Source organism: Periplaneta americana, chromosome 3 (genome assembly GCF_040183065.1).
Source record: "Periplaneta americana isolate PAMFEO1 chromosome 3, P.americana_PAMFEO1_priV1, whole genome shotgun sequence".
In the NCBI taxonomy this organism is placed as follows: domain Eukaryota; kingdom Metazoa; phylum Arthropoda; class Insecta; order Blattodea; family Blattidae; genus Periplaneta; species Periplaneta americana.
In genome coordinates this window covers 104728089-104744308 of record NC_091119.1, presented here as the reverse complement: position 1 = coordinate 104744308, position 16220 = coordinate 104728089, and the positions used below count along the sequence as shown (strand labels likewise).

The following is a 16220-nucleotide window of genomic DNA, read 5'->3' as shown; positions in this document are numbered from 1 at the left end:
TACTCTCTCTCGAGCCAATACTGAAGAGAACCACGCATATAAATATCTACACCACACCGCCATTAAATATATGAAGAAGACCCAACCCCACTTGATTAATAACTATAAAAATATTTTATTTTTAATAATATAATCTTACGTAAGTTTTATAGCTTTCAGTAACATATACTATATATACCATATATCCGCCACTCAGTAAAATATAGAAATTAAAATCTAATTTAAGTTATTCTCTACATCTACTTACATAACCCCAAAACGTTTCACTTTCATATCATCAATAGCATTAATATGTATAATTAATGAAAAATAGTCACATCTTGGCATTAACTACAATAATATTTTATTTCTAATGGTAATAATGTCATCAAACCACCTCAAGTTTTGTAGTTCTTAATATCCAATACACAGCTGTACCCAGAAAATTACACATCACAGAATCGAACCTGTAAATTATTTTTAGTAAGTTAAGTTTTTAATAACAAATTTAATTTGAGCTCTAAATATGTCAGCATTCTTGCAGATCATGGCTTTCGTGTAATATTGTTTACTGTAGTGTGTGTTTTGTTTTATTCTGAAATGCAATTAGCTAGTTCTCAAAACTGACGCCAGATGGATTTTGTAAAATAGGAAAATTATGTTGAAAAATTGACATTTCACTGAAAACTACTATTTTTCTGAAAAACTTTGAGTTCCAAGCTTCAAAATGAGGGGTTATTTATTAAAATCCGTTCAGTCGTTTTCCCGTAATTTCCATTACCAGTTCAAATTATATATATATTTACTGACTATTAATTCTATTAATTTATTTAAGAAGAGGTTATATATTTGAAATGTCGGTAATACTCGGAAGTTCGCCCACATTTTGTTCAATGAGCAACAAGTTACTGCAATTGTATTCACAAATACGGTTACCAGACATTCGTATTTAGCAAGTTGTTTCCGAATTTTGAAGGTCTATTCTGCCGCCCACATTTAGTTTTTTTTAAGTTTGTAAGATATCCGGATTTTTATGAAAGAATCCTATTCCTCTGATTTTGAATAAATCAATTTCAATATTTGAACTGCGAATAAAACTTTAATTTTTCAACCATAGATTTTAATCAGAGAATGAACTGACTACAATGTACCATGATAATTTAGAAACACTTTAATAATTTAGGAATTTAACAAGTATTTATCCACTTAATTTCCAGATGTAAAACAACAGGCATTTTCAAATTGTGGGTCAGGCAATTTTGGCACCATGTCGCTCGATTAATCTTTTTAGTGCTAGTGTTGACAGGTATCAGCCAGAATTTCATTTTTTTATCTGGAAATCAGCATGAGTGAAACTGTGAAGATATGAAATAATTGTCCACACCTATGGAATAACGGTTAGCGCGTCTGGCCGCGAAACCAGGTGTCCCGGGTTCAATTCCCGGTAGGGACAAGTTGCCTGGTTGAGGTTTTTTCCGGGGTTTTCCCTCAACCCAATATGAGCAAATGCTGGGTAACTTTCGGTGCTGAACCGCGTACTCATTTCACCGGCATTATCACCATCTCATTCAGACGCTAAATAACCAAGATGTTGATAAAGCGTCGTAAAATAACCTACAGGTAACAAAAAAATGAAATAATTATTCTTTTTACAGCTATCTGTTCGCAAATATATGTTGAGTGTAGTAGTTTTCCTAGTTACGTGCAAAATTTGGTGAAAAATATCGTCGCATTTCCATGCATGTTTCTATATAAATATAGTGATCACACTGAAAGTTATGTACTGTTATTCTATTGATTGTTGTGTTAACTCTATTTTTAATTATTTTATTTTGTTGTACAGACAATGCATTACGGTGTGCGCCAAAACAAACCGTACTGAAATTCTCACACTGATACTGCGCATATACGCATCGTATCCATGGTGAAGTTTGTTATCTGAACTCATTGTTATATTGTTGGGACATAATATAGTGCCGATTTTCTAAAACGGTTCTCACAACAGAGGAGAAAATGTTTATTGCAGTGGCGTAGCCAGACTAATTTTATTTTGGGTGGGCCAGATATGCAGGGTTTAGAACGTACCTGACCCATCTCCTGACAATGAGGTGAACTGGAGATGTCGAGATTTCCTAGCGACGAATCTGTCGATCGCTGATGATGGGTCCTTCAACAAATCCCAAGTTTTCTCCCTCTCAATGAATAGAATTGCTAGATTACAAACCCTTGTGCTTGACATGATTGTCGAATTTTTCTTCGTTTCAGAGCTTTGAATAGTTTTATATCATTGCCTTAATGAAGGACGAACATTTACTAATATCCATTTTTGGAGGCTGAGGTGCTTCCGATAATGAATTTGCAAGCGCAAGAATATCGTCTAAACACACAAAATAAAATAAGCTGTCAAATGTTTCTAGCTGATGTAACAATTCAGTAGCTTCCACGGTTTCCTTCTTTTTATCGCTGCCAATTTTTAGACCCAATCCAACACAGTCAAATTGGCTCTTGAAGAAATGAACGCATTTTTTACTTCTTACCTTAATGCTGTCGACTGTAACTATTGCTTTGGATCCATGGTTTAGTTTTAATATTGAGTATTTTCCATAAAAAAACGCAAAAATTCGCATATTTTTGGGTGGGCCTGGGCCCACCTGGCCCACCCACTGGCTACGCCACTGGTTTATTGTCGAGCATTATTTATGAATATCATCAGATATTCAAAATGTTGAATATCTGATGATGACGTATAGGCAAAAACGTTCATAAATTTCCTTCTGTAAGATGTATTAGCAAATAATAATTTGCAACAAATGATAAATCATATGATTGAGAAAGCTTGAAATAAATTTATAAACTTGAACTGATTTATCTGAAAAATCAAAAATGAATTGGCCTATAAGATACCTTCTTCTCTGTTGGGAGAACTATAATTACAGAAATCAACACAACACTGAAGTCACAATATGTCATACTAATGTATAGAATAAATAAATACTTCGTTGCTAGGGAAACGTGGACAGCAGAGGAGCGATAATTATTTCAGTACTGTTTGTTTTGACGCATACTATATTTTTAGTACAAGCCTACACAAACAACGAGTAATGCCAATTTTGTACTTCAAAGTGGCCGTTTTAATTCAAAGAAATCATTAGTAATAATAATAATAATAATAATAATAATAATAATAATAATAATAATAATAATAATAATAATAGTAATAATAAAGGTTTTTATTTATCCTGGCAGGCAGAGTTAAGGCAATAAGGACTTTTGTTACACTCAATCTTGCTTACATAGTTAAACATAGAAAATTATCATATTTACTACATTACATATTGTTGCTAAGTTAAAAGCAAATATGATGTACATAATGAAATTATAAAAATTTAGACCTAAAGAAAAATATAAATAAACACAATAGATTAGAATGCATTATAACGCGTTAAGTCTGGCAACTCATCATATGATATTTTTCTAATTTATGTAGTCTATAAAAGAAATCAAAGTCCAAGGTGACAAGGTCTTCCGATGCCCTGTTTGTCTTTATAGAAGATTCCACGTTAAGAAAAAAATACATTGGGCGTATAGGACTATTCCATCAAATGACCAGTTGCTATACAAACGCCTACTTAGCCCAGAGCTTTTGCAAGGCCTATAAAACCAATGCTTTTTTCTTAACCTGGAATCCTCTATAGGGTTGTTTTGTACATAGGTTGCATTGCATGATACGTTAATCTTGTTGTGCCAACTAAAGAATGTTTCCGGTTGGCTTAGGTAATATACAGAGTGTTAAAAAGTACCCAATATTTTAGGAGGTGATAGTACGCATCAAAACAAGAAAAAAATGTCTAATAGACATGAGTCCTACAACACATACTTTCTGAGATCTGAACACTTGTTCCAAGGAGGTGCTCAATGTGATGTCCATTTATGGCAATGCATTTTTCTGCCCTACAATACAGCAGGCTACCAGATAATCATACCGTAGTTGATGGAATACTGATACGTTGAAAGCAATACTGAAAACAAAAGTTTCATTGCGAATATGAGCGGGGTTCAGCAGAGATGGTGTTGTGAATTTTCGTAATCAGCATATGTGGGCTGATGAAAATCCTCATGCAGTTGAAGAACAAAGGCATCAACAACGATTTTCAATTAACGTATGGGCAGGCGTTCTTGTCGATAGATTAAGGGCTATACGTGCTACCACAGAGATCAACTGGGGTTCGTTATTGCCTACTTGCTGGAGTATGTGCCATGCCAGAAAAGACTACAGATGTGGTTCATACATTATGGCACATCAGCACATATTCTCCGCAATGTGCGTTAACACCTATCGCTGACATTTCAGGACCGCTGGATTGATCGGGGAGGCCCCACACCTTGGCTTGTTTGTTCCCCAAACCTAAATCCTCTAGACTTTTGGTTATCAGGAACAACCAGGTCAGTTTCAAAGAGTGCGTGATTCCTTATGCCGAAGGGCAGAGGAATGCATTGCCATAAATGGACATCACATTGAGCACCTCCTATGAACAACTGTTCAGATTTCAGAAAGTATGTGTCGTAGGACCCATGTTTATTAGACATTATTTTCTTGTTTTGATGCATACTATCACCTCCTACAATATTGGATACTTTTTTTTAACACCTTGTATTTAAAAACAATCTCGGGCTCTGATTGGGTTCGAATTCAGAGGTGCTGGGCTTTAAAATTTTGTCCCGCACAGATCCCTGCTAGTGACATGATTATTATTATTATTATTATTATTATTATTATTATTATTATTATTATTATTATTATTGTTATTATTATTATTATTATTATTATTATTTGTAGACAGATCAAAAACCGGGTCGAAATCCCGACGAGTCCAAGTGGAATTTGTGATGACATGTATTCATACCATTTTCCCTTGTTTAGGCATAATTTTTACTTTAAGTGAGAAATTTATAACAATTGTCTGATTGTTTCATTTACAACGTAGCCTTCACGGGTATAGCCAGCGATTGATCGTAGAACCTTTATTTTTGCTCTTTCAACCCTCTTTCTGTCTGATCTTTTCATGGCCCATTTCAATACCTTAACATGTTTTTTTTAACATTCTTATTATTGTACTACATGGTGTCTGAAATGTATTTATTTTGGATTTAACGTTCGTTATAAATGTTTTAAGTTTTGGTCCTGTTGAATATTTTCATTATCAGTCACTAATATATTCCATATCACTTGGTGCTTGCACCAGAAAGTCGCACTTTTTCTTTTTTTTGTTTGATATATGTTTATATTATATTCATTCATTATTTTACTCAGTTGAATTGTAGCTAACTGAAACTATTATCTGACCATCAGTAACTAATATTGTATTTAAAACTGTAGCACCTATTTTATTGTTGTTGTTTAGTCAACTGTCCGAAGACATATCTGAACCTCACAAGTGATACTTATGAGGCACCTAGGCCAGGAGATAATGGAGTAGGGTGGCCAGTTACTTTCCCCCCTCCATTGCATACATCGCCGATTAGCCACATGTTACACTAATCAGTAGGGCTAAGAATTGTTTGCCGTTACATTGCGCTTCATGCGCCTCTTACTTTAGGTACCAGTATATAATTGCGTTGGGGTGGGGGATTTCAGTGTGTTTCGTTCAGCAGTGAACTTCAGTTGATCGGTTACATTGCGACCGAATACTGCTATTCGTAACAGGCAACATTCAACGTCCTATAAAGAAGAATAGTAGCACGATGCCGAGGACGAAATTTGTGACTTAATTTCAAATGAGGAAATTTGTAATAATGATATAGATTTTGGGATAAATAATGCTTATGTAAAATATTTCAAATATTCCCACATTGTTTCTGCAGAAGTGGAACGAAGTTTCTCTAGTTATAAGGCTATGTTTTCTAGCAACAGGCAATCATTCTCTTTTGAAAATGTGGTTTGTTATTCACTGCAACAATATATGCCAACAATATATGAAATTAAAAATGATGTAAAACAAAAACGTAATACACTATCATATTAACATAGTGAAATAATAAGGCTGATATTTGTCATGTTATATAAGGTGTATTTTCTACAGACAGAAAATAACATGTAGTCAGTGATATTGTGACGAAACTGAATACTTGGAACACGGAATAGGAAAAAATGTAGCAAACAAGATGAAGAAAATACTGGATAAACATTATGGATATTTAGCTTTATGTAAAATTTGTGACTTAATTGCAAATGAGGAAATTTATTAATAATGATACAGATTTTGAGATAGATAATGCTTATGTAAAATATTTCAAATATCTCCTTATTGTTTCTGTAGAAGTGGAACGTAGTTTTTCTAGATGTAAGGCTGTGTTTTCTAGCAACAGGTAATCATCCTCATTTGAAAACTTAAATGTGGTTTGTTATTCACTGCAACAGTATATGAAATGAAAAATGATGCAAGACATTCAAACGTAATACACCATCATTTTAACGTAGTGAAATAAAAAGGTTGATACTTGTCAATGTTTGATTAGGTGTATTTTCTACAGACAAAAAAATAAAATGTCTTTAAAATTGTGCAATTTTTCTTTAACAAAGAAAATGATGTCTTTAAATTTTTCTTTAGCAGATAGTTGTGTTTCGAAGTCACCCAAATGCTGATGACTAACTTACCGTGATGATAAGCATGAGTTCAAACGAACGAAAGACACTGCGTTAACTCACCCCAACTATGACACATACTCAAAGTCAGAGGCGCACGAAGCGCACTGGTAGCACAGGAACATCATTTTACTTTTACTTCAATTTTTATTGTACCTGAGTTCTTGAATGCACTTCACTCCCACCCCATCTACTAGTAAATTTCCAGCCGTACTCCACACAGAACCAAGGCCGCGTAAGCAGTTAAAGTAAACAGTACTGAGCTAGTGAGTATAATATGTTCCAGAAATATGTTCGCATTTTTCAGTGACGAAAGAGCTTTCAATATTGAATCATATTTTCGCACAGGTACTGTTGCCTACATCGCATCCCGGTTTCCCCACCCTTTTCTGCTCGTCCTCTGTAAAAGGTAGTGGCTGGACTGTCTTAGCTCTTTTCTGAAAACATTAATTTCTGTTAGAAATTGAACGTCTGCGTAATATTATACAACTGTTTAAAATAACTTAAGTAAAAGGGCTTCGTTAAGTAATTAACTGTCACGTGATTTTTCCCCTTTCTACGACTCTGCTACAAAACCACTTGGACGGACAGAAGATAACATGTCTGAGTAATTTTATGTTTTCGGATCGGGCAGAAGTGAAGATTGAATTTACAGTACGTAAGGTACTCTTTTATAGAGTAGGTACAGAATTATTTCAACATGAGTTACTCGTACGAAGGACGAAACTGGTAATTGGAATTAGGTACAATAGTATATAGTGCGATAATATGCGCAAAAGAACGGAAGTCTGTATCGAAATGAACGGCTACCATTTAAAAAAATCTGTTGAAATATCCATATTATGATTATTTTCGATTTAACTTCATTCTCAATATTGTACGTTAATGTGCTGTAGACAGTAAAATATACAGTACATAATGAATACGTCCGAATGGATAGCTAAGTTCGTGAGTAAAAACACTTACTGTTAATACAGTATACTGTATTTTGTTTAAACAAAAACCTAATGAAAATTATCAAACTCAAAATCACGATATTTCCTAGTTTACGTAAATGAATGAACTACTTTTGTTCCCTCCTATACCTAGTAAAGTGGTTTGTTCGTATTTTACGCTAGTATCGTCGAACTCCAGTCGTGGAAAGGAATAGCAAACTGTGTTTCCGGTTCTCAACCGTTAAGCCAGGTTAATATTAGAATTGTTAGTAAAAATACAACGATGTCCCTGTATGACGGTATATATTTTTCGGGCCTACTAATCAGACTTCAGATGCATACAAACAATTGTTCTTCCTCTGCCACATATCGTCAAGTGAGATGGTACTGCCTGATAATAGATGTACATATCAGCCATAACTTCAATCAAAGGATAAATATACAGTAGAGACCTATAATATTAAATAAAGTGGGCGACAATGGTTAGCCCAGTCTTATTTCCAAGTTGCTTACTTCAGATTTTTATTTATGTTGTTAAATTACAGTATTTTTTACATAGCTTTCGGAGATAGAATCATATATGTACCAGGGTATTCTTTACATGTTATAATCTTCCGTAGCTAAGTAGGCCTACAGGCCTTTTGCATTAAAATATTTACCTACTCTAACCGAGCCAGGCTTAGGTCCGCCGACTTAACCCGTGCTCCTGTAGACCTCTAGTTGCTACTGGTAAACACTATGACACTATAATATGCAGATATTTATTTTTTTTATTTAATTTCACACTCTATTGACAATTCACAAAACATTGTTTCCATACCAGAATGATGCATGTCCCACAAGTCTGAATATTGCACTGACCTCTCCCCACCAGGATCGTCTGCTGCGGGGGCCAGTATGCCAAGGCGTGGGAGGCGGTGGCGTCGCATCCTCGCTGGCCGGCCGTCTCCCGCGCGCTCGCGCTCTCCCTCCTGGGCCTGATGCTGTGGGGTAACGCGTTCTCCATGGCGGGCGGAGTGGCGGGACCCGAAGGGCAGCTCTTCAGGATAGGCTTCCTTTGTGTACTGGCGTACCTGGCGGGCTGGATCGTGCACTTCACAACTTTGCCGCCATTGCTGGGAATGCTCCTCGTTGGCATCGCTCTCAGGAACATTGGATTTATCGCTCTCACCGGTCCCTACGTGCGCGTTTCCTCCATCCTCAGGTACATCAGTCTATTGTTTTCAGGAGCCTTTAGCTGCTCAGTAATACACAACACCGTTATTTAATGTAGACAATAATAAGTATATAAAATTGTTTTGAATTTGTATGTATGAGTTTGCAGTAATACGCCACTTACTTACTTACTTACTTACTTACTTACTTACTTACTTACTTACTTACTGGCTTTTAAGGAACCCGGAGGTTCATTGCCGCCCTCACATAAGCCCGCCATTGGTCCCTATCCTGAGCAAGATTAATCCAGTCTCTATCATCATATCCCACCTCCCTCAAATCCATTTTAATATTATCTTCTCATCTACGTCTCGGCCTCCCCAAAGGTCTTTTTCCCCTCTGGCCTCCCAACTAACACTCTATATGCATTTCTGGATTCGCCCATACGTGCTACATGCCCTGCCCATCTCAAACGTCTGGATTTAATGTTCCTAATTATGTCAGGTAAAGGATACAATGCGTGCAGCTCTGCGTTGTGTAACTTTCTCCATTCTCCTGTAACTTCATCCCTCTTAGCCCCAAATATTTTCATAAGAACCTTATTCTCAGAAACCCTCAATCTCTGTTCGTCTCTCAAAGTGAGAGTCCAAGTTTCACAGCCATACAGAAGAACCGGTAACATAACTGTTTTATAAATTTTAATTTTCACATTTTTGACAGCAGACTAGATGTCAAAAGCTTCTCAACCGAATAATAACACGCATTTCCCATATTTATTCTGCCTTTAATTTCCTCCCGAGTGTCATTTACATTTGTTACTATTGCTCCAAGATATTTCAATTTTTCCACCTCTTCGAAGGATAAATCTCCAACTTTTAAAGTTGCATTTCGTACAATATTCTGATCACGAGACATAATCATATACTTAGTCTTTTCGGGATTTACTTCTAGCCCTATCGCTTTACTTCCTTCAAGTAGAATTTCCCTAATCGTTTGTGGATTTTCTCCTAATATATTCACGTCATCCACATAGACAAGCAGCTGATGTAACTCGTTCAATTCCAAACCCTCCGTGTTATCCTGAACTTTCCTAATGGCATATTCTAGAGCGAAGTTAAAAAGTAAAGGTGGTAGTGCATCTCCCTGCTTTAGCCCGCAGTGAATTGGAAAAGCATCAGATAGAAACTGCCCTATACGGACTCTGCTGTAAGTTTCACTAAGAAACATTTTAATTAATCGAACTAGTTTCTTGGGAATACCAAATTCAATAAGAATATTATATAAAACTTCTCTCTTAACCGAGTCATACACCTTTTTGAAATCTATGAATAACTGATGTACTGTACCCTTATACTCCCATTTTTTCCTCCAATATCTGTCGAATACAAAAAATCTGATCGATAGTCGATCTATTACGCCTGAAACCACAATGATGATCCCCAATAATTTCATCTACATATGGAGTTAATCTTCTCAAAAGGATATTCGACAAAATTTTGTACGACGTCAACAAAAGTGATATTCCTCGAAAGTTACTACAGTTAGTCTTGTCCCCCTTGCCACACCATTATTTAATGTGAGTCCCTATTGCGCAGTTCTGTATATCAATTTCAATGGCGGTCTTCGAATGTAAACTAATACAGCAAGTTTACTCAGCTTATGACAGCATCCCTGATTGTTACTTAACAGTGCAAGCTGGCTTTGCTTCTATACTTGTGTTATTTTATCCATACGTTTTTATACTTTGTTCTGAATTGTATTACTTATTCCGTATATTTTGCTCCGACTGACAGTAAGTGATGGTGTTACAGAAAAATGGCACTAGTCGTAATCCTGATCAGAGCGGGTGTAGGTTTGGATCCGGCCGCGTTGAAGCGACTGGGAGGCATGGTGTTGCGCCTGACAGTGATTCCTGCCCTCATGGAGGCGGTCGTGGTAGCTGTGATGTCGCACTACCTGCTCGATATGCCCTGGATGTGGGGCTTCTTACTGGGGTAAGTAAGCTAGAACAGAATCTCGAGTCTTGCATTTTCAGTCTTCTACACGTTTTAAAACACGCATATTACTTTTCCTACTAAGAGAACATGTGATTAAAAAATTGAATTTCGAATGGCTTAATAATTTCAATGATTCTTGAAGTTAAGATTGTACAAATTAAGAAATAGGCCAACACCAAGTTTCGTAATTGTATGCTTCTCTAGTACTTCCTATACGACTAAACGATTTCAACCATATTTGTCACCAAATTACCGATTACGTCCCAGCTCCCTTTCTGTACAAGATGGGGTACGGAGACTAGTGTTCCGTGTTTTTAATTACTCTAAGCAGATGCATTATTATTCATTAAGAATGTTTTAAGAAAATAGAATGTTAACAAAAAAAAAAGTACTGAATAATTTCAAGGGAAAAATTTCTCCAGGGGCGGGTATCAGCCCACTCTAAGTTACGTGGACATAAAGGGAAAAATTGAGACGGTTTGGGTAAAGTTCCTGGGTAGTTCAGTTGGTAAGAGCGTCGGTGCGTTAAGTCAAAGGTCCCGGGATCGATACCCGGCCCCGGAACAATTTTTCTCTTGAAACTATTCAAGTCTACTTCACAGGGAGCTTTACCTGAAAGCTATATTTGCATAATATATATGTTACTGGAGGTACGTTAATAGAAAACCACAATTTCAAGTCACACAGAGTTTGTGTGCACTCGATGTGGGTTCTGGCGTATTGTCAGCCCACTATACAGACGTGGACAAATTATTAGACTAAATGGATTATATGTGCAACAAAGCTGTATTTATCGGCAGAAATAATGAACAGAAAATTGAGTCTGGAGGTTACTAATATTTTGTGAACATTCCCTTATTCTTTATTAGCGTTGATTTTGTCAGGGATGCTGGAAACCAAAGTTCGACACTTTGTTTGAATATCAGCATCATTTAGCCAGATATCAGACAGTGCTTAAATGAGTCCATATTTTGTTGTAAGCCTGTTTTTGTTCACTTTCTTCTACAGTATAGATCACAGATTTTCAAATTCGTTCATGTCCGGTCTTCTTGCAGGGCATAGGAGAACAGACTGTTGAATATATTCTGCAGTACATAATTAAAACATCAGTAGTACCAACACAGCAAGACAAAATATACTTAACCTTTAGAAAAATATACCAGAAGATGTAAACAATCATATTTACAACAATAGAGACTCTGTGAATTATACTGATAGTTGATATGACGAATTATACAGTATTATGTTTCCAAGAAAAACGTTTTAGTCTAATAATTTGTCCACGTCTGTAAGTTATGTGGACATGAAGGGAAAAATTGAGACAGTGTCGGGTGAAGTTCCTGGGTAGCTCAGTTGGTAAGAACGTTGGTGCGTTCAGCCAACGGTCCGGGGATCGATACCCGGCCCCGGAACAATTTTTCCCTTGTAATTATTCAAATGTAGTTCACAATGATCTTTACCTGAAAGCTAGATTTGCAACAAAAAAAAAAGTACTGTCACGTTCCTAATGGTTGTAGTTTCACTTGGCATGTTGTTGCCATGTAGGTCGCAACTGTATTATCCGGATGGTCCAATGTGATCTGCCTTTTATACCCCAGAGCCGTCCATCCAAAAAGAGCGCCAGACAATGCAACATTCGTTAAACCGAACATTGAGGCAGTCCGCAAAACGGAAGAGCTTTGCGTACTGCCTACAATACCAGGCGTTCAGTAACAATATATCATTAATTTCCTAACAGATTGAGCAGGACTCTAATGAGAATGCTCCGCTTCTGGTCACTATTATTTCTTCACATTACGTTTCGATATGGATAAATAATAAATTCTAGTACCAACGTCTCGACTGTCGGAATTTTAATTTTCATCATGCCTGTTGCCGTATGTCTGCAGTGCTGTGCTGGCGGCCGTATCGCCCGCCGTAGTGGTGCCGTGTCTCTTCCAGCTTCAGGATAAGGGCTACGGACGCAAGAAAGGCATTCCCACGCTGCTGATAGCTGCCGCCACCCTGAACGATATCATCTCCATCTCGGCTTTCGGCGTGCTACTCAGCATTATCTTCTCCACAGGTGAGAGAGCGCGTCTGTTACACTAGTTTTAGAATGCGGCACTCTGTTACAATTTCGATGTACTATTATTATTATTATTATTATTATTATTATTATTATTACTACTACTACTACTACTACTACTACTACTACTACTACTACTACTACTACTACTACTGACACTTTGTAGACTTGTAGACTGCAAATAAGTTAATATATCTTATACTAGTTTAATGTGGACATTAGGAAATCAAAATAAAATTAATTCGAGCTTTGCATGGAGACATAACGAAAGTAGTACGATAAAAATACACAAGTTCATAAAGGCTATGCGAGGGAATTGAAAAGGCAAAGGTGATCATTCTAATAATAGATTTTGAGAGCCTGTGAACTCTGATGTTGATTGTTGCAGGCGATCTGACTATGCAGATTCTCAATGGCCCCATCGGAGTCATCCTCGGCTTCGTGTGTGGCGGCATGTGCGGCATGGTGCTGCATTTCGTGCCACAGAGATATGACGTAAGTGGTACAAATTCTTGCGGATTACATTTTCGATTTTTAATTCTTATTCCTCTATTACCCCATTAACACCACATCATCATCATCATCATCATCATCATCATCATCATCATCATCATCATCATCATCATCATCATCATCATCTAACATCCCAGTACTTAACATCACATCACATCACATCACATAATATCGCATCAAATCACATTAAATGATGTCACATTGCTTTCTGACATGACATTACGGTACCATAGGACAGATCATTGCAATGAGCTTCTGTTTTGCCACAGCTGCATGTGGTGGCGCTGAGGACGGTGCTGCTGGCGGCGGGCGGGCTGCTGATACTGATCGGCAGCGAGGCGGTGGGCTTCGACGGCGCCGGACCGCTAGGCTGCATCGTGGCTGCGTTCGTGGCCAGCCACGGTTGGAGGGCGCAGGGCTGGAACCAAGAAAAGGTATTTCTCCTTTCTATACAGTGCTTTTTTTCTTCGTTTCTTTCAGATATCTTCCCCTCTTTATACGCTTTCTTTTCTTCACACCCCTTCTACACTTTTCTTCGCCACATTTATACTTTTTACTACGCCATTCACTCTTCTTTATTTTATACATTCCTTCCATCATTTTATCCTTCCCTTCTTTATTTATTACTCATTCGTCTCAATCTTAGTATTTCACTGCTTTTTACTCATCCATATTTCCATATTTCTATTTCTCTTTCTCTAATTTCCATGTTTTCATTTATTTCTATTCCTTTTCCTCTTTCTCTTGTTCTTACTGTCTCTCAGTTCCTTTCTTTTTTTCTTTCTTTCTTTCTTTCTTTCTTTCTTTCTTTCTCTTGTTCTTGCTCTCTCTCGCTTCCTTTCCTTCTTTTGCTTGTTCTTGCTGTCTATCAGTTCCTTTCTTTCTTCCTCTTATTCTTGCTGTCTCTTAGTTCCTTTCTTTCCTTCTTCCTCTTGTTCTTGCTCTCTCTCACTTCCTTTCTTTCTTCCTCTTGTTCTTGCTGTCTCTCAGTTCCTTTCTTTCTTTCTCTTGTTCTTGCTGCCTCTCTATTTTTCTTTCTTCCTCTTGTTCTTGCTCTCTCTCACTTCCTTTCTTTCTTTCTCTTGTTCTTGCTGTCTCTCAGTTCCTTTCTTTCTTTCTCTTGTTCTTGCTGTCTCTCAGTTTCTTTCCTTCTTCCTCTTTTTCTTGCTGTATCTCATCTCCTTTCTTGCTCCCTCTTGTTCTTGCTGTCTCTCAGTTCCTTTCCCTCTTCCTCTTGTTCTTGTTGTCTCTCACTTCCTTTCCTTCTTTCTCTTGTTCTTGCTTTCTCTCAGTTCCTTTCTTTCTTTCTCTTGTTCTTGCTGTCTCTGTTCCTTTCCTTCTCCTCTTGTTCTTGCTGTCTCTTAGTGCCTTTCCTTCTCCTCTTGTTCTTGGTGTCTCTGTTTTTCTTTCTATCTCTTGTTCTTCCTGTCTCTCTGTTCTTTTCCTTCTTCCTCTCGTTCTTGCTCTCGCTCAGTTCCTTTCTTTCTATCTCTTGTTCTTCCTGTCTCTCTGTTCTTTTCCTTCTTCCTCTTTTTCTTGCTCTCTCTGTTCCTTTCTTTCTTCCTCTTGTTCTTGCTGTCTCTCAGTTCCTTTCTTTCTTCCTCTTGTTCTTGCTGTCTCTCGGTTCCTTTCCTTCTTCCTCTTGTTCTTGCTGTCTCTCAGTTCCTTTCCTTCTTTCTCTTGTTCTTGCTGTCTCTTTATTTTTTCTTTCTTCCTCTTGTTCTTGCTGTCTCTCTGTTCCTTTCTTTCTTCCTCTTGTTCTTGCTGTCTCTCAGTTCCTTTCCTTCTTCCTCTTGTTCTTGCTGTCTCTCAGTTCCTTTCCTTCTTTCTCTTGTTCTTGCTGTCTCTCAGTTCCTTTCCTTCTTCCTCTTGTTCTTGCTGTCTCTTAGTTCCTTTTCTTCTCCCCTTGTTCTTGCTGTCTCTCAGTTCCTTTCCTTCTTCCTCTTGTTCTTGCTGTCTCTTAGTTCCTTTTCTTCTCCCCTTGTTCTTGCTGTCTCTCAGTTCCTTTCCTTCTTCCTCTTGTTCTTGCTGTCTCTCTGTTCCTTTCTTTCTTCGTCTTGTTCTTGCTGTCTCTTAGTTCCTTTTCTTCTCCCCTTGTTCTTGCTGTCTCTCAGTTCCTTTCCTTCTTCCTCTTGTTCTTGCTGTCTCTCTGTTCCTTTCTTTCTTCCTTCTTGTTCTTGATGTCTCTTAGTTCCTTTTCTTCTCCCCTTCTTCTTGCTGTCTCTCAGTTCCTTTCCTTCTTCCTCTTGTTCTTGCTGTCTCTTAGTTCCTTTTCTTCTCCCCTTGTTCTTGCTGTCTCTCAGTTCCTTTCCTTCTTCCTCTTGTTCTTGCTGTCTCTCTGTTCCTTTCTTTCTTCGTTTTGTTCTTGCTGTCTCTCAGTTCCTTTCCTTCTTCCTCTTGTTCTTGTTGTCTCTCTGTTCCTTTCTTTCTTCGTCTTGTTCTTGCTGTCTCTCAGTTCCTTTCCTTCTTCCTCTTGTTCTTGCTGTCTCTCTGTTCCTTTCTTTCTCCCTCTTGTTTCTTACTGTCTCTCAGTTCCTTTCCTTCTTCCTCTTGTTCTTGCTGTCTCTTAGTTCCTTTTCTTCTCCCCTTGTTCTTGCTGTCTCTCTGTTCCTTTCTTTCTTCCTCTTGTTCTTGCTGTCTCTCTGTTCTTTTCCTTCTTTGTCTTGTTCTTGCTGGCTCTGTTTCTTTTCTTCTTCCTCTTATTCTTGCTGTGTCTCTGTTTTTCTTACTTTTTCTTGTTCTTGCTAGCTCTCATTTTCTTTCCTTCTTTGTCTTGTTCTTGCTATCTCTGTTCTTTTTTTTCTTCCTCTTGTTCTTGTTTTGTCTTAGTTCCTTTCCTCCTTCCTCTTATTCTTCCTGTCTCTCTGTTTTTTTCTTTCTTCCTCTTGTTATTGCTGTCTCTATGTTCTTTCCCTCTTCCCTCTTGTCCT

The 16220-nt window shown here is 37.5% G+C and overlaps 1 protein-coding gene across 6 annotated transcripts in view; it reads left to right on the top strand.

Moving 5' to 3' along the window:
* Positions 1–16220, top strand: part of LOC138696353 (sodium/hydrogen exchanger 9B2-like) — a 53002-nt gene that overhangs the window by 26054 nt on the left and 10728 nt on the right. For all 6 annotated transcript variants that reach the window (XM_069821176.1, XM_069821173.1, XM_069821177.1 and 3 more), the window contains exons 4-8: positions 8432–8761; positions 10524–10706; positions 12599–12774; positions 13166–13272; positions 13560–13724. In XM_069821176.1, the coding sequence (XP_069677277.1) occupies positions 8432–8761; positions 10524–10706; positions 12599–12774; positions 13166–13272; positions 13560–13724 (961 nt within the window). The remainder of the gene's footprint in view (positions 1–8431; positions 8762–10523; positions 10707–12598; positions 12775–13165; positions 13273–13559; positions 13725–16220) is intronic.